Raw genomic sequence first — 26,892 nt, 5'->3', positions numbered from 1 at the left:
GTAACTCTGATTACATATTGTAAAGCGTAAATGAAAGGATACTCTTTTTTAAACTTTATTATCAGATATAAAACAACAACAAAATGGGGCAAATCAGATAAATCCACTTTGTGTTTGTGAAGAAAAAGATAACAATATATTCAGACCATAACATTCTTTCCCCAACGCCTTTGAATAGGAAATTGAGTTTGTGTTTAGTTTGTTTGAATGGTATATTATACCAGTTTAAAGCTTATTTTAATGTAATAATAAATAACTTTTCCACTCCCACATAATAGGAATTAATATAATTGTTAATATCCTCACATATAACAGTTAATCCTCAACATACACAACATAACATAACAGATTGTGTCAACACTCTTCTCTATTGAGTGCATAATAATAATATTACAAACAGGCTAAAATTTCAACAACTTAACAAATGAATTGGGACTAACAATATAATATCAGTAGTCATCATTGGTTTCATTTAGTTATAACTCCACTTCCACTAGTTTCGCAGACAATATTTGGGGTGAAATGTAGTTTGGATTACCAGTATGCAGTATATCTACATGTACAGGTCAGGTAAATTCTCAGTCTTTAGCATTTTCAGTCATCTGACAATTAAATACAACAGGTTGTACAACTATCAGAATTTCTGAGGTACTTTTTCGCAGTAATACAAACTCACAGTTTTTTGTAAGTCTGTGAGTGCCTAGATACAGTGGTAAGTGATCGTTGTGATGATGACATCACTCATGCAACAAAATGATGGAATTCCTTCAAAGATTTGTGTAACCTAGTCATGTTAAGCACATTCAAAGATCGCATACAAACAACCCCACATATGTGAGCTAAAACTTACATGTAATGTAAGCTAATGTATTTGGACTATTTTTACACATAGCAAGCATAAATCAACTTTTATCAAAAGGTACCTTGCTAAATCTTAGACAGCTTCTGCAAGTGCAACAAGTTCATTGATAATTCAAATCAATCAACCTATCATTATATGATATAATGTAGATGGAAATAAATATTGAATAATGTTATCAATTTTATCAAGATTTACACATTTCTGCTTGTTGAAAATAATGTTGAACATTGATCAAGATAAATATAACTAATGCTCCAACTGCTGACCCAATCTGTGTAAATACACCACACCATAATAATGCTTTTCTTCCACCAATACGAAAGCCTGATGCCACAGACACTTTAGTGTAAGTTAATATGAATGACATCAAGACCCATGCCGTCACCTGAAACAAAAAAGCTAACATTGAGATAAAGGATTTTCACACAGATTGAAGTGTGGATTACATGTATCTTAGATCTTGATCTTAGGTTTTATCAAATACCCAGTACCCACGATATCATATCCTAAAGTAGTCTAGACAAGAAATATCTCTATTCTTTTGTACCTAGAAATTGACGCAAATTGGGCAACGTATACCCATGGTAAAATGTTTATTTTGCCCGGGCCGTGGCACTATTGCCTACTCTTATATCGAATTCGGACTGCCAAGGGATCTTTTACGTGCATTCCAATGTATACACGGGACCTCGTTTTTTTGTATCTTCCGAAGGACTAGACAGCTGTCCTTGTCAGACCCTCCGTCCTGCATCACTGACAAGGGGGAACCACACCGGAAAATCTGGATGAATTTTCTCGGCCAATGCAGGGATCGAACACCCGACCTCAAGGCTAGCAAGCCCACTTAGCTACGAGATCCCCAGAAAAGTTTATAAAGTTTTAACAAAAAAAAAGGAATTTAACAATAGGCCTAATATTACTATCAGTACCGGTACACTTGTTATTTTCATATGGTTTTGTTTAATACAGTATTAAATAAAAAGTAATAACAAAATTAAAAAATTAATGTTAAAAAACAATTGCCTTAATTTATATCATGGCTTAAAGTAGAAATGTTTCTAAGTATCCCTTGAAAACAATTTGAACAATTTTATTTGAAAATCCAGTGATCTACTTTATGACACCCAGGTGACTGAAGACATTATTATTACATGAGGTGATGACCGAGTTGAATATTGGATAGCAAGACTGACTTTAGAGAATGGGATTCTTCTCTATGAACTCTTAACATCATATTCTAATTCATATTCTACTCATAACATTTCATTAATGAAATACACCAAATTAATCTGTTCTTGTATCACACTGGCACGAACTTGGTTAATCCTTTAAATTCTCAAGATTACGAACATGACACATTTATGCATGAACATGAAAAAAGATAGGATAAAATTCTAGTATGACTACCAGTGGAGAATAGACTTGAAACAGTGGAGAATAGACTTGACTTGAAATAGTGCAGAATAGACTTGACATGAAATAGTGCAGAATAGACTTGAAATAGTGCAGGGTAGAATTTACAATTATAGCTTAACAATTTGATTGGAGTCATTCATGAAATTATACCCAAATGTCTTTTTGAAGACTATTTTTTAAAGATACATTATGGGAGATAAGATAACGACATGGCAGTTCTCGCTATAATAGTTAAAAACTAGATAGTGTAAAGGTAATTTGCCGAAAATTTCAGTCAAATTGATCCACTATGAGCCGAGAAAGAAGCGGGTGAAATTTTGGCATATCTCGGTCATCATTACTAAAATCATTAATATAAACAGCTTAGTCTCGATTATCCACTTTTTTTGATTTAATTATCAACGGCCGTTAGCGGCATATAGGAATCTAATCCAGCCAACATTGAAGGCTAGCCTTGACATCGAGAGTTTATTATGGTCTGGATAAGTTAATTAATGTCTAGTTGATAATTTAGATAACATTTCAGGCCTAAAGAAAGACTTGTAATAAGCAGATTTTGCTCTTGCATAATGCATATTTAAGTCTGTTCATCAGTTTATATTAATTTGATACTCATTTATATCAAACTTTGCAATTGACTTACATGTAGTATACAAATGTAAAACAACAAATTGGTCTAAGACATTTATTAGTTTAATAATTTACTAAAAATCATTTATCAAAAGTTCACTTAAAGGGGCATTATATAATTTTGCCGATTGTAGGACGTTTTCGTGAATTCAAATATTACAAAAGTCATTATTTAGACATTTATTCACATGACAATCTCATAATCAACTCTCTAGAGCACCGGATGGCTTGGATTTTGAGTGGATTAGATAATACCCACCATATCTGAGTTAAACGCTTGTTTGACTGGCCAAAAATGCATGACAATCACAGAGACTGCCAATAAAAGGCTTGACAATATAGATGTACACAGCTTTCTATTCTTATATATTAACAGCCTTATTTGCATTTAAAGTAAAACAAACTTAATTGTATTCGCTGTCTGAAACATAAGTAGCCATTCATAACTTTGCTCAGAATTTTGTAATAAATGACTGAAATTTTGAATATATTCATCTTTCATTATCTTTTTTTGAATTATATCCACTTCATTAAAATATATATATATATTAATGTTATTATATTACATCTACTTACAATTAACGGTGCACCAGCTGGTTTATCAATTAATAAAGGTGATGGACTCATCACAGCCATAGCCATAATATAGCTAGCAAATCCACTTCCAACTAGTGTTAAAATCAGCAGCTTACTTAATGAAGTCACTTGAACAAAAAATGCCAGAAAACAAGATAAGGGACAGGCAATGTTACTCAAACTTACTGCAAAGTGATAGGGATCATTTCCATAAGGAAGGCAAGAATAAGCCTGTATTGAAGGCATTGTCCCATTCATAAGAGCATTTATCCAAGCTGTCATCATAGCTAAAACAGTAAATCGAAACGCTGATATTGTTTGTTCGTACGTCTTTTCATTTACATGGTCTGTTTTTTCTCCCTGAATGGCTATCTGTTTCTTTACACGCCCGGAAAGTAACGCAGATTGAGAATCATTCTCGCTAGCAGCATTTATAAAAAACCTATCGTGATTATCACTGAGTTCATATGTGTCTTCTGTTTCAGCAATATCTGAACTAGTTCCGATACTGTCTGTTTCAGACAAGTGCTCTTTTTGGCAATATGGTAAATAATTTAACAATGTAAAGGCTACACCACTTAATATCATCATGCCAAACAAAACAAAGAAGAATATTTCAATTGAGAATTTAGGTTGCTCGTACACTGGAAACACATTATATTCTGTAGTCATATTAACAACAGTTCCATTGATGGTGATATTTTTCGTAGAAGTAGAATTGACACATTTCATTTGTCCAGCTCCCTGTCCCAACGCCAACATACTTGGTAAAAGTCCACTAAGGCTTTCTCCAATAAATAGTGCTGTCATGTATTGCGGTTTAAATAATGCCATGAAAGGATAAAATGCCACAGATGATGTGCAATCAACTATTGCCAGGAAGAACTGTAGAGTTAGTAAAGCGGTGCTATGTAAATTTCCTGCGATCATTGTCACTGTATTCCAAAAGAAGGCAAGAAGAAGGCATGCAATGGCGCCTACTGTAATTATGACATAAATGACAGGCGTTTCTTTCACCTTACTTGGCCAGAAATAATTTGAAATTGTAAAAGCCAAAGGTCCAATGTTGGCAATTTGAATAATGATTGCCATGTAGGAAGGTAAATTCCATTGTTCTGGTAACTTCTGTACCAATATTGGCAACTCTACCCACAAACCATTGATGTCTACCCATGATGAAATAGCAAATACAGCAACAAGAATGTACACAACAACATTTATGTCCTTTGAAGCAATGTCACATCCCATTTTGATTATTCTCTTTCTTCCTAGTCAAGTAAATTCTATGCAGATATACAATAGATTTGGAGAGGTATTATGTCCTGATATCTGAAATTTCACAAAAACTTGAATTAAGCATTTTAAAATTATGAAATCTGCTGAGTTGTTGCTATATAATATTTTCTTAGGGGCTTTGACCTACAGAACTGTTTGGACCGAATGAATAGTTCAGTAGGCAATATTTTACAAGATCACTAGATTATTCTTGAAATTGAAGACAAAAAAAAGATTAGATGGTGTCACTGTCTCTATACTGTCTGAGCCATCCTGTCATCACAATGTAAAATTTTCAAATAACTAATAAAAAGTTATCTCTTGTAAAATCTATAAATGTAAATTCGCCAGAGTAATTTTAAATTTTTATTTGGGTTGATAATAATTTATGGATATATTCTGACATAGCTGTTCATGTGTATGTTTACCTATATCAGGATCACTGGTTTTAAATATACTCAAACAAATTTATGAAAAAGTTTTATTATTTGGGGCAATATTTTACTGTGACATCTATTCTGAATATTCAGAGATATCAGATCTATAGCACCGAGTTGTATGGGTTTTTTCAGTTTCCCAGTAAATCAAAAACACTGATTTATTGTATATTAAACATATATTATGCAAGAGCTATATATCTGCCTATTGCAGGTCTTTCTTTAGGCCTGAAATGTTATCTAAATTATTTATTAGACATTAATTATCTTATCAACTCTCGGTGCCATCGCTAGCCTGCGGTATTTAGAGGATTGGAATACATTTTTTAAAAAATAATTAAACGTAAAAATGGATAATCAGGACTTTTTTTTTATCGTACCGACTTTAGTAATGATGATCAAGGCTAGCCTTAAATTCAAAAGCTAATATCTTGGTTCAGAGTGAAGAAATTTTCAGCATACTCTATTTACGTTATCTACATGTATTTTTTAACTAGTATAGCCAGAATTGTCAACTCTTTATCTAATCTCCCATAATGTCCCTTTAATTAGATGGCTCACACAGTAAGCTTAATGAAAAAAAAACATGTCAGGGATTTTTTGGTCCAAAATGCACTCTAGAAACATTCAATAGTTATTACATACAGTAAACCTTGCATAAGTCGGATTCGTATAAGTCGGATCTTCACTCAACTCAAGAGAAAATCATTTGGACCCTTTGATCCTGCAAGTTTTTCTTATTAAATTTCTGCGCGTAAGTCGGATTTCCTAAGTCGGATCTTCGTTCAATTCGGACCAAAATGGACGGTCCATTTGATCTAATTCTGGCTTTTTTCCTACGCCTAACCTAAGTCAGATTGGCAGTATGTTCACAACATGCTGTTAAAAATATGTCCCCCTCCGTCTAGCTGACGCTATTGAAATCCAAATACAGGGCAGCGCACAAATTTGCGCAACTCGGCCATATAAGACGAAACGAAATTGGAATTTTTGAAATAATTTGATTGTAATTGGGCTAGGCAAAGCAATAATTGACTGTTCAAGTTTCTCAGCGATTCTAATTTTTTCCCACCCAAGCTTACCTTAATTTCGTTTTGTCTTATATGACAAAGCCACGTAAATCAGTACGCCACCCCACATCTAGACATCAAAATCATTTAGCAGAAGGGGACAGATTTTTATCAGTATGTTGTGTTGCACATACTGACTCTAGCAAGGTAAGCCAGGTCTTATTTTCTCACTAAAATGTTCCTTTACATTGTTCGGGCGTTCACTGAGACTGACACACGACCGTTTAGCAGTACAAAAGTTGCCCAGTAAAATTGACTGGGAACCGATTTTATTTCGACAAAAATTCAATAGGACGGTTCCTGAACGTACAAGGCAATAATGAGACCTACGTTCAGAGCTGAACTAGGTGTTCGGCTAACTCGGATCTTCAATTAACTCGGATAAAATTGGTCAGTCTATTTAGATCCGACTTATGCGAGAGAGAGAGAAATGGGGTTTAACGACCACTCGACACAAACTAGGTCATTTCGGGACTAACATATGGATTTTTAAAAAAAATTTATTACAATAATTCGCTTGCGCATAGGCGTCTTTAGCAGTGGGAGGAAACCAGAGGACCCGGAGAAAACCCACGAGGTTGGACATGCAACCCTACTCCTTGTCACGTACAACCGGGGATTCGAAACCACGCCAGTCGACTCAATGACAGACTTTATGATACACCGCGTGCACGCTAACCATTCAGACATCCCCCCCCCCCCCCGACTTATGCGAAGGCGAAGTTTACTGTAATTATAATAACATATAAATTTATATAATATGTCTGCGTTCATTAGCCCGATTGGTGTTGAAAAGTGGGACGTTATAAACCCCATTAAATTACATTTCCCTGATTACATCAGCTATATAATAGATCCTGGTAGTGGTATGAGTATGACATTGACAAGTCAGTTTACATCATTTATTATAGGCCTATATTAGACATAAATTGTTGTACGAGTTTCTTTTAGTAACAAAGGTTATATTCTCACCTCCTATATATTCCACAACGTCTAAAACATATACTATTTCGGTATCAATTAATTTCAATACACAAAATTATTATCATACTCTCTGCCCTTGTAAAATGTTGAGAGACATCGTTTCATTCACAAATTCACATGTTGTTTACTTGGTGAGAAGGAAGTTTATGACGTAGTCTTGGACAAACAAACGTATACAAACCATAAGTCATGATAACCAAGACTACAAAGACCCATTTCGTCTAAACTATGGATACAAATCCGCCAAACCGCCGTGTAGTAAATCAACTAGGATGTTGGTATAAACTTAAAAAAGTTATCTATCACTTGTAACCCAATTTCTATAGCAAACGTTCATAAAAGAAATCGTTTCTTTAATAATATTATTAGGAATCGAAATATAAGTATCCGTGCCGGTCCATATACAGACTCCGCTTGATTCACGTCCCTTTTTAAACTTATCCAAAAAAGCCGGAAGTGTTCGGTGAACGAAAATAAAGAGTCTCGAAAATAAACAAAAGAAAATAAAACAAGATAGCTAAAGAAATGGGTAAAAAACACAAGAAACATCATAAATCAGATCGAATTTCGAATGACGAAGAAACGGGTGAGAAATCGTATTTTATCTTCAATGTCTGGTATGGCCATGGGCCAAGTTAGGAAGGAACTTGGAAGGGTGTCTTAAAGTAGCTAAGTCTCTAACTCAATATCATCCAAAATCTTCAACATTGAAAACACAAATTATTTGTCAATTTAAATCAACATTGATGCTGTGATCTTACCGGAAAAATGTGGGCTTCTGATATCCAATATTTAAGACAAAATAAACATTTTACCATTGGTACACGAATAGTGTACCATAATCAATTCAGCCCCAGTTCTAGCAAGAGACTCGAGGAACGAGGCTAGACATATTGCACCAAACCATAGATAATACCGTATGATTGCCGACTCATGAATTCTCGACGTTATGTTGCGAAACGCGTGAAACGGCGAGAAAGGTGGTTAATCACTTCCGGTCTTCTGTTCTCGCTGTTTGTTTACTATAGGCCCAGTAGCGATATTTTTATTTAGCGCTTTCTTGTAGTATTAAATGTGGCATCATCTGGTTAAATGGTAACGAGAAATAGAAGCAATGTTCGAGGTAAGAATAAAAATGAATATCTTATAATTTTGATATTATATTGTATTATAAATAAGTATTACATTTCATGAAAATCTCGACACGTGTGTTGTCCAGTTAAGGCAAAGTTTGACAGCTTTGACCTACTTTTAAAAATCGGCAAAATAGAGTTTTCAATTCATTAATTTGTAAAATAATACTTGCAGATCATTAATAAATCGTAAATATATAAAATACAGTTTGGTATGAATAATAACATTGCTGTGTTGGCTATATATAAGCTTTTAATTACACAATTTTTTAAAAATCTTTTGTATTTTCAGCAGAACGTACTGGTAGTGGTACCCGTCTTTTGTTTGCTACCTAGGGGCCTAGGGGAGTGCCAGCTTGTGAAGCAAATATATTTCATGTTGATTTATTGTGATACTGATAAATAATTGTATGTTTTATTTATGTTATTTACTTCTTTTCATATTGTGTGTGTGTGTGGGGGGGGGGGGGGGGTATAAATATTGAGACACTAGACATTAATATATTGATAAAGTATTTTATTTTATGTATCTATTTATTTATATTTTATTTTTTTTTATTCCATTTTTTTTGGGGGGGGGGGGGGAGGGGGGGATATTATTATTTTCATTATTTTATTTGTTTTATTTTAATACTCAACAAGGGATTTGGTTTAAATTGTTTGATTGTATTATATCATTATTGATTTTAATTTTGTATAGTTGAATTAAGCATAATTATTTAATTTTATGTATTTCAAACATCAGAAAATAAACCATTCAAGCTATGTGTAATGTGTTTGTATGGTTATGTTGATGGTTAAATAGGTTGAGAATTGAAGCCAAATGACCAACTTTCGCGAAAAAGGGGATCTGCCAGTTGGTGTTACAGAATTCAGTCAATTTTGCTCCGATATTGATAAGGTTGGTTTTGTTACAATGCTGAGATGTATGGCTTTTCAGGAAATAACACGGTTCTGGAGAAAAATTAATATTTAAAAATAGCTGCCGGTCAATATTTAAGGATATGGGTTTACTGTTCCATGTAATTAAATTAATCATTAAAAATATAACCTACAATTTTTGTTTCAATTAAATAAGTTAATCTTAACAATAATATTAGGCTATTGCATTTTTTGATTTAAATAATTTAATCTTATCAGTTGAGGAAGAAGAGTTGGTATTTCAATCTAATAAGGTGCCTATAAATTATATAATTATTCATCCAATTATGTAACATTAACATTGTCTGATCGCTTTATTTAATAATACATTTATTAATTTATCATAAAAGTATTGTTAATTAAAGATGCGTTTTTAAATGTTAAACAGGCATGATGTAAGAGCTAAATCTGCTTATTGCAGGTCTTTCTTTGGGCCTTAATGTTATGTAAATTATCAATTAGACATTTATTTACATGAATAGACCATAATCAACTCTCATGCCATCTGATTGCTCAGATTTTAAATAGATTAGAACGGTATGGTGGTAAATTTTCAATATATTCAATTTGCATTATCTATTTTTGAAATGTTATAGTTAATAACGAGAACGACCAGCTCTTTATCTAAATCTTACATAATTCCCCTTCAAATTTATTTCTATTGTTATTGTTTTATTTTAATTTAGGACACAAAGAAATATATTTTGGTTCTCGCTTGGATGACGTGTTTTAATTATTTTTTTTTAAAAAAAAACCCTTACAAAACAGTCTTGTTAATTACCCCGGTTACACGAAGTAACTCTGTAAAAAAATTTGACTAGATCTATAGGCTAAATTGTCAAGTATGCAAACAAGTTAAATGTTAATGACATGAATGATATTGGATACCGTAATCATATATTCATATAAACAACATGATGAGATAAATGTAGTGCCTTACAATTTTTAAAAACTCATCTGTTACAAACAAGTGATAACTTAGAGCTAAAGACTTTGTGTAGGTATGTTTTGCCAAGCGCTATGAACACAATTTTTGCGGAATTTTGGCGCTATAGAAATGGACGTTCATTATATTTATTTATTTGGTTCTTCTGGAAAAATACATACATCTATTTAAACACCAAAAGTACTTGGCTGTACTGTTCAAAAGCTTATAGTTCCAAATTTTTAAACAAAACATCTTTCACATGATTTAATTAGCTATTTATTTTTATATCGAAGCCCGAAGAACAGGAAATCAAATTGGTGTGGCCAACATTGAAATATCAGATATCAAGGATGAAGTTGCCTTTATCAACTCTTGTAAATCTTTTAATGTACAGGATTCCTGGAAGAATCTATTTTAGAACAAAAATTCCTTTTCATTGACAACTAAAGCAATAATTCCGTTTTTATTTAATACTAATAGTGTTTTCTTTTTCCTTATATATAATTGTTATATCTACTGAAGCTAATTTAATTTCTCAACAAAGCCTAGATCAAAAAGACTATGAATAATTGCTTACATTGGGGTGGATTTATATAAGTAAACTTTTTTCCAGTTGTGCAAGCTGAAAAAAAAGTATGTGTGTATTTTTTATTTTTTTTTTATTTGGGGGGGGGGGGCTGCATTTATAAAATTAACTAAATTAAATGACAGAGGGACTTAAAATAAATAAATGGCCATTTTCTAAAATTATTAATTAGGCCTAGATTGGAAAAGAATTTTGTAGGGATATTTACATCTTTATCAACTAAAGTATACAAACAAAGCTGAATTTATTAAAAAAAAAATGCACATTTAAATATAAACAAGATTTTTAAAACTGTTCTAATATACCATGCAATTGATAATAAAATGCAACATCTAATTTTATTAATCATACTATTACTAATTACTGTCTATAGATAGGCCTATACCGTAGGCCTGTGTGTGGCACAGAGGTGCGGGTTAGTTAGCTCGCAATATAACCTTTTTCCTTCTGCAAATTAAATTGTAGAACATTTTTTTTGAAGTATTAGAAAAATAAAAATAAAGGTGTTTGAAGTATTATCTCTATATCAGAAATATTTCCTAATTTTAGTGTAAATTGGTACGGTACATGATTCATGAATGAAGAAAGGCATTTTTTGCCCATTTGTAACCTTTTTTCAACTTAACGTCACACAGTAGCTATTTAATCTTTTGCAATATTCTAAAAATATTTTGGAAGGAGATATCTTGTTCTTTTTTTTCATATAATTTTTATATACGTGTTCATTTTATTAATTTCATAAACGTAAGTTTCAAAAATGTCAATTTCGCGTGTCACTGTGCGTACGTACTATCGAAACTTAGACCGGAAGTAAACAACCCCCCCTGCGCAAAAAAATATGCGCACGAACCAGAACGCAACATCACGTAAAGGGCTAAAGACGAGTCGGCAATCATACGGTATTATCTATGACCAAACCAAACAGCGTATGTAGACTGGAATAACCAGGCGCTAGAAATTTGCATTCGATTGAGACTGCTGGCTCTCGCGGAAGATAACTGATTTGAAATTAAGAGTAAAAACGGAAACCATTGAATGTATATCAGTTTATATACATTCAAATTACAGTATTATATGAGTTCCGACCCACTTGTGTCAATTTCTAGGTCCCAAATGTTAGCGATTTAGCTCCTTTAATCAGACGATGACCTCTCGCCGGTCTGAGTTTATTATTCCCACCTCTGTTCTTAAGGTATTTTGGAATCCGTACCGTCAATATTTCACCGAGATTCTTCTTTGTTCTCCAAAAGGAACTATTTCTCGCCACATCTGACACAAATTTATAATAATTCAACACTATTTTCAATTCTTTAGTAGAATTTTGCGATTCAATAAACAATATCAATATAAATATATTTGAATGCAGTCTGCAGAGATTGCCCGGTGCACGCACGAGTAATTTTTTTCAGAGATCGGTGCACGCAAATTTTCTATAGATTTGCATGCCAGTTTGGCACAACATTTTTACCTTGCACGCAGCAACTTTGTCAGTACTAATTGTCATTTTTTTCCATATTGTCTATCGGCATTCGATAATAACAATAATACCTGACATACAAGGGAGACAACTACCATAACGGTAAGTAGTGAAGTGACACAGTGTGCGAGGCAAATTGAACCAATCGAGTTACCATGTGTGGTTAATGTATGCGTGCAGTGGTTGCTATAATTTTGAATTTCAATGGTACTTTTTTTAAATTACACGCCAGAAGAAATAGCATAATTTATCACTCGTGGATTTATCTGCTTCAGACTTGAAGTGTTAGGTTGCACGCCGGAATTTAGTAAGGATTTTCATTGCACGCTCGGTGTATTTCTTACGATATGAATCTGTTGCATGGTGTAGAAATGGTCGGCTATATAAATAGTCAAAAACTGACAAAAATGATTATCAGATATGGCCCGGATTTGAACTGATTTGTAAAACACACACAGACTTAGATAGATGGATCTGAGGTGGCTCAAATGCACAAGGTGTATTTTTTACGATTATATGAATAGAATGAATCTGTTGCATGGTGTAGAAATGGTAACCAACTTATATGTTTTAGATAAAGTAGGTGCTTGAAGTTCGAAAATGCAAATGACGATCAGCAGTACAGAAATATGCCATATATAATTTAGTGTTCTATTCTTACAGAAGTGGACAGACCAGTAACCAAACCATTAAAACTAGTGTTGAAAGTTGCACAACCTTCTGATAGTCTATCTGACAACTACAGCTCACCAGCGCACGATGAAAAGAAACATAAACATAAGAAAAAGAAGAAGAAAAAGTCCAGTGATAAAGAAAAATATAAAGATAAAGATGAGGTACAGTACATTAATTATAACTTAACCGCAATAAGATATTCTTTAGATAGCTATTTTGCAGATTAAAAACGTAGGTTAGATGCCATTTTGAGTATATATTCATGATTCATCGGTTAGACATTCACTAACAATCTTATGGAAACAAAACATTACTGCATGAAATTGATGGAAATTAATTGGGTTGAGCAAGGTGAAATTCTACCAGTATGTTATACTCAGATAGAACATCTTATTTACTGGATAATTTATATATAGCTATTGATTTGTGAACATTATACTAAACATTTTAAACATTTGTTTAATTTTACTTCTATTTGTAATTGTTTTATTTCTTTAGAGTCGAAAGAGAAAAGCTGAATCTCCTATATTGGAGGAATACGATAGTCAGGAATCGCCGGTCGTTAAGAAACAGCAGCTTGAAATTGATGAACCAGAAACGAAGATGGAAGTAGATGATTCAGATACAAAATCTGAGTCCAGGTTTTCAATGACACAAGAAAATGATGGAGCCTTATTAAAAGTTTGTCTTCAGTATCTTCAGAAAACAATTCAAGGGTGAGTTTAGAAAACATTTTCCATAGATTAGTGTATCAGACAGAGAAAATTTTACATAGAAATGAAATGAAATGGGGTTTAACGTCCTACTGTTCTGCTCCTATGCTGGGCTAATGAAGATGGACATACGCCATACAGTGTGCTATGAGGGAAATTTTGTCCAGTCTGTGGCACTATCGCCTGCTCTTATATCGAATTCCAACTGCCAAGGGATCTTTTACGTGCATTCCAATGTATACACAGTACCTCGATTTTTCGTATCATCCGAAGGACTTGACAGCTGTCCTTGTCAGGCCCTCCGTCCTGCATCACTGACAAGGGGGAACCACGCCGGAAAATCTGGATGAACTTTCTCGGCCAATGCAGGGATCGAACACCCGACCTCCAGGCTAGCGAGCCAGCGTCTTACCCACTTAGCCACTTGATCCCCCTATTACATAGAGCTAGTTGTTTGGCCATTATTGGATCATCATATACACACAGACAACATTTATAGCCAGTTCATTCTAGGTTTTTGGTCCACCATCATTATGCTATCTATTACATAGAGCTAGTTGTTTGACCATTATTAGATCATACAGTATACACACAGACAACATTATAGCCAGTTCATTCTAGGTTGGACCACCATTATGCTATCTATTATATGGAGCTAGTTGTTTGGCCATTACTGGATAATCGTATACACACAGACAACATGTTTATAAACATCTTTTATCTCTCTTCTTCTTTTATTTATTTCTCTGTTGGTATATTTGCCATATCTCAATCATTACAATATGGGGGCACTTACTTGTATCAAGACGTGCAGAGTAAATTTTTGTAGCCACAAAATTTTTCACACGTTACCTGCCACAAAATATTGCACACAAGTGTCATGACGTCAAAGTACGTCATTTGTGGCAAAGCAATGGTGGTAATCAATAGCAGATATTACTTGGAAAATAATCATTTGCAAGCTTCTTAATCAGAAATAAGATTTTTGAAAATGCACTTCTGTCATGCAGAATGAGAAAGGATCTTTTCGAAACTCCCAATCAATCATCAAGTCAAATGTATTTTGTTACTATTTGTCTTCAACAGGAAAGATACACATGGGTTTTTTGCATTCCCGGTAACTGATGCTATAGCGCCTGGTTATTCTAGTATAATACATCATCCAATGGATTTTAGTGCCATGCAAGCTAAAATAGAGAACGAAGAATATCGCAGTGTTGGTGAATATAAGGTGAGATATATTAAAGATATATTATGTAAGATTTAGATAAAGAGCTGGCCGTTCTTGCTATAATAGTTAAAAAATAGTGAGAAATGAATATGTTGAAAATTTCAGTCAAAATACTTTATTCTGAGTGAAGTGTTTGAAGATTTCACAAGATAGTCTTGATTGTCAAGTACCGTTGCTATTATAAAAAAAAAACAACCAAAGTCTTGATTATCCATTTTAACATTCAATTATTAAATGATGCAGGTGTGTTCTAATTCATTCAATACCACGGTCATCAGATACTCTAGAGCCTTGATTATGGGCTTGTTATGTGTCTGTCTATATAATAATTTATATAACATTTGAAGCCAGAAAAAAGACCTGCAAGGGGCAGATTTAGTATATAATGCATCATTAACTGTACCATAATTTATAGGTTGTTTTGGATGACGCATTTGGTTGTGTCGGTTAGAGGACACTGGACTCACAACCAAATATTTCAATCCTTTGGGAGCTTTCAAATCAAGTTCGCACCGGTTGATCCCTACAGATGAGAACCCTTAGCAGTCAGAATTTGAAGAAGAGTAATTGGATATGCCACTGTCTGAGCCTTATTCTTCATCTTGCATTGTATGTGTAACCATAGAAAACAGAACATATTTTAATCTCAAAATGACATATTGAATGCTACTGTTTTTCATTGATCTCATACAAGAATTTGATTGTTTTACAGAAAGATTTTGTTTTGATGTGCAATAATGCTATGACATATAACAGACCAGAAACTATTTATTACAAAGAAGCTAAACGATTACTGTTTATTGGTGTTAAACAACTTAGTAAGGTATGTAAAGAAGACATCACCATCAGTGTATCTGCCTTTCTACACTTATTTAAGAATGGTTTAACGTGTGTGCTTTACTTCATACAGTCTGTCAACGAGTCAAGTGGCGTGGTTTTGATTCCCCACTTGTATGTGACAAGAAGTAGGGTTGCCTGTCCAACCTAATGGATTTTCTCAGGATCCTCCAGTTACCTCTCACTGCTTAAAACCCATATGTACCCAAATGTGCAAGATAATTATTGAAATAGAATTGAACCATGTGTTTGTCCTGAAATGACTTAGTTTGTGTTGCGTGAATTATTTATCTCTCTATCTTTCTCTTTTCTTCACTTATTTCAGATTTATTAGTGGGAAATTTTAAATGATTTGGATTAAGAATAAGTTGTTGCTCTCAATGCAATTTATCTGTGGGTATCTGTCTACTGCTTTTGTGTCGACTCTTGGCAGTTAGACCAATAATGAAACTAAAACTAATAAATAGGTTTAGCTGCTCCTTTTAGTGTTTATACTAAATGCCAATTTAACTAAATGTTGGAATAGTTAATGAGTTGATTATGTTCATTGCCATTGCATCAGGAATAGGGGGGAGGGGGGGGGGGTGGATGGCTGAATGGTTAGCACGTGCGCGCTGTATCATACAGTCTGTCATTGAGTCAACTGGCAGGGTTGTACGTGACAAGGAGTGGGTTTTCTCCGGGTCCTCCGGTTTCCTCCCACTGCTAAAGACCCCTACGCGCTATCGAATTATTGAAATAAAATTTAACCATGTGTAAGTCCTGAAATGACCTAGTTTGTGTTGAGTGGACGTTAAACCCCATTTCTCTCTCTCTCTCTCTCTGCATCAGGAATAAGAGATATTAGAGACTATAAGTTGGCTGTATTTATTTTATTCAACGATTTTTCTTGTTTATTTTACACATGTGTAACTAAAAGAAGATTATGTCTATATTAATTTAGTAACAATTTATTGCATGGCTGAATTTGTATTGTAGGAGAAGTTATTACATATGAAGAAAAGTATGAGTTTTTTAGCTAATTTATCATTAGAAGAAATGGGTTTAGATGAAATAGATAAATCAGCTGAAGTTGTTAATATGATTAATGAAGAAGAACAAAGACAAAAAGAACTCCAAAAAAAGAAAGAAAAGCAAAACAAAAGGTAAAAATGAATTGTGTAACTATCAGATTAGCTGATTATAGTTGTCTGCGGTTGTTTAATGTTTGAAACAAAATCTGATGGATAAAACAATGAACCTGCCATTATGGTATCACAGATCAATCTACTTTCAAAGAGTTCACTTATTACTTGTTGATTAAGAAGCCAGTCAAGCCACCAGATAATCCATAGCATTCATCCAAGTGTAAGATGATGCAAAATCGTTTTGCTTAGTTCACAATCAAATGAAATGAAACAGGGTTGTTTAGCATCCTACTTTTATGCACTAATAAGTCTTAATGAAGACGTCAGATCACGAACAAAGTAATTAGCACATTTTAACCATATTAGTATTAGGCATTATTACTGCACGTTTTGCTCTTATCTCATTATTTTTGTGTTTATTTATTTCTATTACAGTTTAGGAAGATTTGAAGCTGTACCAGATAATCTATCACCAGAAGAAATATTAGCACAAGCACAAGCAGCAGCTAAAGAAGCTAAAGAGGAATTAACTTTACGACAACCTAAAACCGATGTAAGTATATTATGCTTTTGAGTCTAAGGGCAGACTGTTTTAGGCCTAGAAATATAAAAATATTTTTTTACAGTATAAACTTCTAGTGGTTTTATTACATGTATGTCAGTATTACAGGAAAGTATTTAACACAGGCAAAGGATCAACTTGGGTCCACTATCTTCATTTTTATATCTAATACAACTAGTAATTTCTTGCAAGAGGCAATTGTTATGGAATATCAGAATTATTTAATTGGCTTTTTTATTAGTTGGTTTCTTTAGATATATATGAGTCATATTTTATTTTTCAGTTTGCTTTTTTGAGAAAAAGGGAAGATGGTAGTACAACATTAAATATTTTAAATCCTGATAATGATGGCAAAGGTAAAGTTTCAATTTATATTTCTTGTCTGATTTGACTTAATATTCCTCTGTTTGCAGAAGACTTGTCACATTTTGTGTTTTTTTTAAAAAATATTTTGCAGTGGGCCCAATTCACAAAAACGTAAAGTAAAATATTATAAGAATTCAACCCTTTTATTTCCTATAGCTAAAATTTGTCCCCGGATTTTAACTCTCTGCCAATAAACTGGCTGCATTCTTAACAGATTTTCATGTTAAGTTTCGTGAACTAATATTGATGTACTATATGGTTATTGCAGGTTTTATTAGGTTTATTTTTCATTGTGATGGATGAATATTTGTGAACTCTATAGATATTGTAGTTATTATTAATTTTTTTAAAAAATAAAGTAATCATTTCATTCCTTAAATTATTAAGATAAGTTGAATTTATGGAACCATTATCACTTTCATGAAGAAAATAATTTTTTTATTTTAATGATTTTTTAATGATGACATTTTAAAAATTTATTTATATATGTTACAGTAAGTGAAACAGAGAAAGTTGTAAATATTGGAACGTTAATAGGAAAGTTAACCTCAGGGACGGGCACACTAGCTGCTTATAAAGAAGATAAACGAAATAAAGTTACACCAAGTAAGTTAATATGCAATATTGCTAGAAAACCTGATACCACTTTAAATTTATTTGAGGTGTTTTATATCATAATATTTGAAATTATATCAATGGTATATGGAAAGGGTATGAGTCATTATTTTCACGGACTAAATTTTTTTAAATAACTAAGACAGTTATCTTATTCAAATTTAGGAGTCTCTTTCTTTATTAATAATAATCTTCAGTACAGCTTTTCTGAGCCTGCATTTGACCATTTTTTTTTCAAAATCATGGCATGATATATTCTAAATAGGACATGTTATTGCTTGAAAACTGTTTGGTAGAGAGTCATGCTAAAAAAGACTGGGAAAGAGTAAATAAAGGGGATATACTGTATACGCTATTGTGTCTAGAGCATCTGATACCACACCTTAATTATTTGACAAGTTCTAACAGATAATAAAAATGTGTTATACGTTTCCATTTAATACTTAATAAGAATATATTTTTATGGCTACACATAATATCAGTTGTAGTGAAACTGCTGTGTACTTGAATTTCAATTTTCCAGGCATTTTTTAAATATGCTATCAATATTATGAGATTTTTCTAAATTATTCTCTTGTTATTTCAGTTAACTATTTAAACTATGGACCATTCAGTAGTTATGCACCAACATATGATTCTTCTTTCTCAACTTTATCTAAAAGTGAATCAGATCTTTTATTGGCTACATATGGTGATGAGACAGGTGCTCAATATGCTACCAGGTAAGACACCATGGTCAATACTACAGGACATGCTGGTCGAGGATTGGGGGTGTGGGCTGTGGGGGGCGGGGGGTGCATATAGGTCTAATTGTACAACTGACATAAAATAAAATCATCATACCTAAGTTTTTTCAAAAATTTGAAATTAATTTCATCAATGCTAAACGTCAGAAATCATCAGTATTTTTTGTGGATAAAAAGTAAATGGTAAACATAATACTGTTTTTGACACAGTAAATTTGTACACACAAAAGACAAGAATGCTAGTCAATTATTTTTATTTTGCTGGAGGTTTTGATCCGGTCACCTAAAGAAACCAACAGTTTTTTTATACACCGTATTTATTGTGGACCCTATAAATGTCAGATGATTTTGCTACGACTTACACTCTATAAATGTATTTCTCTATAATTATAGTGTAATGGATTTTGTGGATACTTCTGGTGATTATGCTGTTAAAATGGTGAATAATTTATTAGATATCTTAACTAAATGTGAACACAGTAAAACACAGAGAATATTAGAAGCTAAACGTAAGGAAGAAGAACAACAGAGAATACAAGATGCTAAAGAAAAGGAGTCTATTAATAGCGTGGTAAGTTCTATTATTGTTATTTTTAAGAACAGGGAACTATTAATAGTATGGCAAGTTCTATTATTATTTTTAAGAACAAAACACCATTCATAAGAGCTGTTCTGTTACATTCTTAGAACATGACACTAATAGCATGGAAAGTTCTGTTATAAAACTAATAGCATGGGAAGCTCTGTTATAAAACTAATAGCATGGGAAGCTCTGTTATAACACTAATAGCATGGGAAGCTCTATTATAACACTAAGAGCATGGGAAGCATTGGGAGTTCTATTATATTTTTAAGTATAGGACATCAGTAGCATGGAAAGTTCTATTATATTTTTAAGAACAGGACATTAAATAGCATGTGAAGTTTTTAAGAACTGGACTATTAATAACTATAGCCTGGTACGTTCTATTATTAATTTCTAAATATATTCTAATGTTCGAATATGCATAGAGAAACTTTTGTAAACAGTTTTGGTATCTTCAAAAAATATGTTATTAATATGTTATTTTTTTGCAGGTTGCTGAGCACACAGCAGTAGATACATCCATTGTTAAAGAAGGTAAGAATTTGGTCTTATAAAGAAATTATTCTGGTTCTCCTCAGACAACTCGTGTTGCTTAAAAAAATCCACAAATAAAATGAATAAAAACATCCGCGGTCATAGTTCTATGAGTCCGGAGCAAAAACACAGAAACTATTTTTATGAAAATAATTAGAATTGATAGGGACCATTGTACTAGCTATTCCTGAAAATATGATAAAAATCAGCATAACCCTTGAACTACAGAACTTTTGCAAAATAAGTCAACAGAGACCCCAATATTAACTGTTTCTGAAAATTTGAGCAAACTCAGTTATGAACTTAACTGATTGAGTGCATCCAAGTCAGTGTGGACGGCCGAACAGAGGTGACACCATTTTCTGATCACATCAACATGTGTAGGTTTATAAAAATGGCAATAGTTTTAGGAAATTTGTCAAATTTTAAATGTCTTAAGTTAAAGGAGCTAAATCGATAACATTTGGGACCTAGAAATCGACAAAAATGGGTCGCAACACATATAATAATGTAATATGAATGTATATAAACTGATTTACATTCAATCGTTTCTGTTTTTACTGTAATTTCTAATCAGTTATGTTCGGCGAAATACGCCAGAAGTCTCATGTGAATGGCAATCTTTAGCGTCTGGTTTTTCCAGTCTACACAGATGGTATTTATTGCGCATGCTCTTCAGATAAGAATATAGTGTCACCATTTGACATGACTTGTGGAATATGTCTATCCCTGTTCTTTGAATGCCTTGTTCCAAATGGCGCTGAAACGCATTATGGTACCAATGGTAAAATGTTTATTTTGTCTTAAATATTGGATATCAGAAGCCCATCTTTTCCCTGTAAGATCACAAGACCATTGTTGATTTGAATTGACAAATAATTCGTGTTTTCAATGTCGAAGATTTTTGATGATATTGAGTTAGAGACTTAGCTACTTTAACCATAGCCCTGTATTTACAGAAATAAATTTATGTACATACAGAACAAGAACATTATATTTACATGCATTACATAAAATTTATTTGAAACTAAAACAAAAACTACTAAACATTTATGCATACCGGTATGCATGTATACAATCTATATTATTTTGTTAAATTTTATAATAATATAACTGTCACTGCTGTATTTGTGTATCATTTGTTATGGCTGTGTTTAATTCTGCAGTTATCCTTTTTTGTATATTATTTTCCGGTAAGGTTTCTTCTTGTCAGTGGTACAGGAAGGAGGGCCTGACAAGGATTAGCTGTCAAGTCATTTGGATGGGACAAAAAAATGAGGTCCAGTGTATACATTGGAGTGCACATCAAAGAACCCTTGGCAGTTGGAATTTGATGTAAGAGTAGGCCATAGTGCCGCTGCCCGAGCAAAATGTCACCTATAGCACAATGTTTTGCGTATGCCGGTCTTCATTAGCCCAGTCAGAGCAGAATAGTAGGACGTTAAACCCCATTTCATTTTTTTTTTGTATATTATTATTTATTATGCTTTTGATTTTTTCAGAATCAGAAATGGATAAAATACAACAGAAATTAGATCATACAGCTAGTTTAATTACTACATTACATGATAAACAGAAAGAAAGACTTAGTGCTAAATTACCCTCACATTTAGCTCATATACCAGGTCCTACAGAGAAAGAAGCTGAACTAGGTAAGCAGAACATAGAAATATAGCCCTTTAAAAATAAGGCATTTCCGAGATCATTATAGTCCTTTCTCCGAAAGTTGCAAAGAGAGTAATTTTTTAGAGCAGATTTTAATGATAGCTTATATTAGGTGACTGCCTTATTTGATAGAGCAGTTGATTTTTTGTATCCAATACTTCTTTGCTAGGAATATGACTGTATCTAATTTAGTGTGCCCTGTTTCAGTATTGTATCCAACGCTTCTTCGCTTGGAATATGTATCTAATTGTTGTGTGCCCTGTTTCAGTATTGTTTCTTCTGTCCGTGTTTTATTCTACATTTATCCTGCATTATCTATCATTAGCATGGTTTTCTTCTTTCTTTATGTATAATGATTCTTTTTGTTTTACAGCTGAAAAAGTTACACAAGAGTTAACTGCCCTTGCTAAAGCAGCTGCACCACAAGAGATAGTCAGTATGAATTCAGTTCGTAAAGCAATGGGTATAACACTAGTACCAGTTTCACCATCCTCTACACAACCAGCAGATGACAGTAATACCGAAGCAGACGTGAATAATCAGAGTATGAATAGTGATGTATCAGAAATAGACAATGAATTTCAGGAATTTTTGCAGTCGGCTTCATGAATATTTTGCATTATTTTATTATCATATTTTTTCTTTCATTTTTTTTCATCCTCACATCGTAATAAAAGAATGTAAAAATTGATTTTTCTCTTGATTACTTTCATGACTCATGCATCTTCAATATAAGGCTTGATCTTGCTTTAAATCTGTATATCTTATCAAGACCTCCACGTTGAACATGTGATTCAACATGGCGATCGGGGCGTTAATATAGTTAGGTATAGGTTAGTATTGAATAGTTTTATTGTAGGAGTCAAGATTTGGACTGAAGTGTCTTGGAAATCGGAAGTGGGAGACGACCTGCTATATGCCCCTACCCCTCGGTGTTCTAACTTTGGATTTATATTTAGTCTTGTAACCCTCTCATGGGTGTTATCTCAACACCTTTTTCTATATATTATCTCTTTATTGTATGACAAGTAACAATGTCACACAATTCAACATAACACATCCTTGTTACCAGATATGATACTAGAACATCAGTCTAAATGATCAGTTGACAAGCTCTGTACAGAGAGGGAGAGAGAAATGGGGTTTAATGCCCACTCAACACGAACTAGGTCATTTTGGGACTAACATATGGTTCAGTGGAGAAAACCCACGAGGTTGGACAGGCAACCCTACTCCTTGTCACATACAACCGGGGAATCGAAACCACGCCAGTTTACTCAATAACAAGTTCTGTATAACCCCGATAGTAAATCTGCTGATCCTGCTAAGAGGCCAAGCCCAGTAACCTTGCCTGGGTTTAGGAATGGTATAAATAAAAGCCTACAATGAGGGTCCAATCGGTTTGAAGATTTCTATAGAACGAAATTAATCACTGATACTCTGGATAACCAGATTAATAGCCTTTCTTATCTCTAATATTATACAAAGATTATTAGTCTGGATAAACACAGCAAAATGTAAACAGTTTTCAAGGTGTTGCAGAATTTCCATCTAAAAACCATGTAAAATTTAAAAAAATTTTTGCAGGAATATTTTATTAATTCTGTGTAAATATGGCAGCACAGATAACAATTCTATATCTACATTGTACATATAATAACATTTATATATAATAATATATTACTATGACATTTAATCAGAGGTCGTCTATTTAATTAATTACCATATAAATCATGACGAGAGAATTACAAGATTCTATCAATCATACCAAACACATGTTTATTACCTCTTTCTTTTCAAAATAAACCAATGATATGTTTTACATAAGTTGCATCTAGCTCTTTTTCTTGAATTTCGTAGATAAAACCTTGTAATTCTCAAGTAGTCACAATTCATTACGAATATACAAGATATAACAACAAACGTTATGCTATATTTAACAATATGCAATCTAACATAAAAATAGTATTCTTATTGATATGTAGCAAATTATATACTGTTCACAACTCAAATCAGTCTTGTCATATATTTAAATTTTCCTTTCATCTTAAAAAATCTATTTAAAATATAATTGTTTAAATGAATAGACATTTAACTATTTAATATTTACGGCTGTTAGCTATGCCTTTGTAACAGAACTTCGCCAGATCCAAACACCAATGAAAGATAGTTTGCAACAGCGCTGTTCAACTTTCAATATTGGTATTGTGCAAATAAGATTTGTGTAAAACTGAAAACATTTATCTATCTATAATAAATTTCCATTTTGTGCATTTTATTTTTGCATGTATAAAGAAAACAATTATTGCATACAGTACAATGAAAATCATTAAATAAATTATTTACTGATATTGAAGTACAATCTAGTTCAAATAAGGTTAGCTCTTTACACATGGTATATGTACTGATAATTCACTCAGGGACGGACTGGGATCTGGAAGGCTCGGAGATTGATCCCATGACCGGCCCCCAGTCTTAAGCACAGCCTAGCTTATGACTGAAAAGGGCCTTGAAACTACTTGAGAACATTTACTTATTTAAGGGAACAGAGTCTGCCATACATGCATGATCCTTCTCAGTCCGTCGCTGTATGAACTATTTTAAGGCATATGGTACTATATCTGTAAATATAAATGCACAGGAATACCTGTAAGTCTAAGAATGCCCTCTAGGAAGAGTAACTTATTTTAACGTTGTGTGCAAATACCTTTACAACAAATAATTTAATAAATGCAAATACATGTTTTTAACCTGAATGTCAAGATAATTCAAAGTATGTAGACACACCATCTTGATTTTTAGTTATATTATTATCATTACTCTATTTAAGTTTAATTTGTCAATTCCACCATCTCAGGAGGGTTTTACCATAAAAACAAAATTAGGCAAGAATTTCACCATTGGCCTTGGCCATCATTGGTGGATCTTTTGAAGACTGAAAGAATGACCAAGGTTCACAATTATCTATTAAAACTAGATATACTAGCCACATGGTTTCTGCCTTGGGTATTTCTCACTAGAACTAAATTTATAGAATTATGTTAATCAGTTCTATATATAACAAAACAAATTCTCCAGCAAGCATGTAAAGTATATTATTTTGTTTGATATTATGTATAAGGCAAGTACATTAATCCCAGCCCAAGCTTTATAACAGATGTATAAAATACAAGTGTAAATCTTTATCAAAAAAATCCAATTTCCGGTACTTCACAACCTCACAGTTAATAGATTAAAAAGACTGATTACTATTGCATTTACAAATCTTATATTAACTCCAGTGAAACATGCCATATACACATAGTGCTCCGTTTCTTATTCACAAGAACTTAAAGAAACCAAACCTCTTTGATTTTGGTCAATATAAATTATTGAATTGTGTTGATCTGAAAACTTATTTTGATTAGTGGTAAAAATAGTTCTTTATGATTCAACTTTCCTTTCAAAATATTAAGTTTTGTTTTTGGTTTAGATGTTGAAATGTCAAAACTATCTGAGGTCCTAAAATTTTAAATATAATTACATCAACACATTGACCCAAATCTAAGAGCATTTAGCTATTTTCAATTGTTTGTAAAATAAAATCATGATTGTAAAAATATCATCTCACTAAATCAAGAAATGATTGCAAGTTATATAAGTTTTGTTAATATTACTGCATTACTTTAATGTTGAGATATTTATTTGAAATTCATTTCCAAAAAGGAGGAATTCCTGAAGTTACTGGTAATCCATTGATACACCTGGGTTTAAATTCCAGATGGCTTACATGCAATGGGTCACCAATTATAAATCATAGCCACACTACCAAGTAGATATAGACATGGTTATCCAAATGCTGCAACTATGGAAACCTCTGGCCAATCACAGACCTTCATCAAGTCTTTCGAACAAATTAACCAGATTTGGAATGGCTCCTTTAAATTGTATAACAATAGTATAGAGTAACATAAGTATTTTCAATAATAAATTAAATGTCATTGATTTCATGTACTATGGAAATGAAATCCCAACATTTATGGACAAGAATATACAGCTCATTCACTAGCGTATGTGCGTTGAATCTATAATAGATTTATTGCAATAAAACGTGAGACCCTTATGTAGAAAATACACAACCGCATAAATAATACACAACCTCATAAATTATACACAATCAAGATAAACAGTCTAATTACCCTGATACTCATGTACCTGAAGTAAATTGTAATTTGACTCTATGACTGACAGTAAAGACAGGGTGAAGAGTTTGTTTAAATTTCTGATCCGTGATAACTTTCTTTCCACACAACATATCTCCCCATCTCGAACATTTGACTTTATACGAGAAAATTAAATTTTCAAATGAATCATGCGTTACCGAGAATGTGAGAGATACTGGTAAGTTACCTAATTCTAATAGAGATTCCATTTTTCCATTATGGCACATACAAAGATTGCCATTACTGCAAACGACACCATAAGATATGGGATTCATACCAACTTGATCCTTATTTTTCAATATTTGTGACGATATTCCAACTCCAAATAGATAACCAGTATTGATGTTTCCCATCTGGCTGGAATTTTTGTCAAACGTAATTGACCACAATGAATTAATGTCTATGCTTTCTGCTGTAAATGTGGTGGAACTAAAACCCCATGTATTTAAACTTTTACTCTGTACTCGAGGTGTGTCTGCTTTGCCAGGGGAGACAACTGATAGGATAGATGGTAATATAGCCTTACACTGATCATCTACATCAGCTGAAATAACATAACGAAAATAGAAAATAAGTTAAAATGAAAAACTCTGTGTGTGAAATTACGATAATAGTCAGTGGAATCTAGTAAAGAATTTAGCAGTCACACTTGTAAAGATGTTACCATAGAACCCCACAAGCCCCATCTATAACCACTCGGCAAGCCTCAGCAGATTCCAGTACCCTACATCTAGCCTC

General features: G+C 32.9%; 3 protein-coding genes and 1 long non-coding RNA gene across 8 annotated transcripts in view; 2 read left to right on the top strand and 2 right to left on the bottom strand.

The window, feature by feature from the left end:
• The first annotated feature begins 370 nt into the window (after positions 1-370).
• On the top strand, positions 371-22,641 carry LOC126815059 (bromodomain-containing protein 7). Of its 2 annotated transcripts, none has more exons than XM_056099531.1 (14): positions 371-570; positions 12,959-13,131; positions 13,469-13,686; positions 14,770-14,914; positions 15,627-15,737; positions 16,730-16,896; positions 17,314-17,431; positions 17,724-17,796; positions 18,302-18,412; positions 19,008-19,143; positions 19,561-19,738; positions 20,245-20,287; positions 21,790-21,939; positions 22,326-22,641. In XM_056099531.1, exons 1-14 carry the CDS (start codon positions 543-545, stop codon positions 22,559-22,561), a joined length of 1,887 nt encoding a protein of 628 aa, XP_055955506.1. In that variant the 5' UTR covers positions 371-542; the 3' UTR covers positions 22,562-22,641. The 2 variants fall into 2 exon arrangements, with proteins under 2 accessions (XP_055955506.1, XP_050396548.1); XM_050540591.2 differs by lacking the exon at positions 371-570 and adding an exon at positions 7,640-7,836.
• Positions 554-7,386, bottom strand: LOC126815061 (solute carrier family 52, riboflavin transporter, member 3-B). Its single transcript, XM_050540592.2, has 3 exons — positions 7,239-7,386; positions 3,485-4,813; positions 554-1,247 (listed from the first exon to the last, which is right to left on the bottom strand). The coding sequence occupies exons 2-3, from the start codon at positions 4,730-4,732 to the stop codon at positions 1,047-1,049; spliced, it is 1,449 nt and encodes a 482-aa protein (XP_050396549.2). The 5' UTR covers positions 4,733-4,813; positions 7,239-7,386; the 3' UTR covers positions 554-1,046.
• On the top strand, positions 8,162-9,214 carry LOC126827608 (uncharacterized). The gene is made up of 3 exons (XR_007682774.2): positions 8,162-8,373; positions 8,676-8,791; positions 9,129-9,214. It is a non-coding gene; the product is annotated as an uncharacterized LOC126827608 (long non-coding RNA).
• Positions 22,642-23,528: 887 nt separating the features above from the next.
• LOC126816815 (E3 ubiquitin-protein ligase TRIM9) overlaps positions 23,529-26,892 on the bottom strand; it is a 40,598-nt gene continuing 37,234 nt past the window's right edge. For all 4 annotated transcript variants that reach the window (XM_050543558.2, XM_050543557.2, XM_050543559.2 and 1 more), the window contains one exon: positions 23,529-26,698. In XM_050543558.2, coding sequence (XP_050399515.2) covers positions 26,139-26,698 — 560 coding nt within the window. In that variant the 3' untranslated portion in view covers positions 23,529-26,138. The remainder of the gene's footprint in view (positions 26,699-26,892) is intronic.

This window comes from Patella vulgata, chromosome 3 (genome assembly GCF_932274485.2).
Source record: "Patella vulgata chromosome 3, xgPatVulg1.2, whole genome shotgun sequence".
NCBI classification, from domain to species: domain Eukaryota; kingdom Metazoa; phylum Mollusca; class Gastropoda; family Patellidae; genus Patella; species Patella vulgata.
The sequence above is the reverse complement of the archived record's forward strand: the minus strand, read 5'-3'. Positions and strand labels throughout refer to the sequence as shown.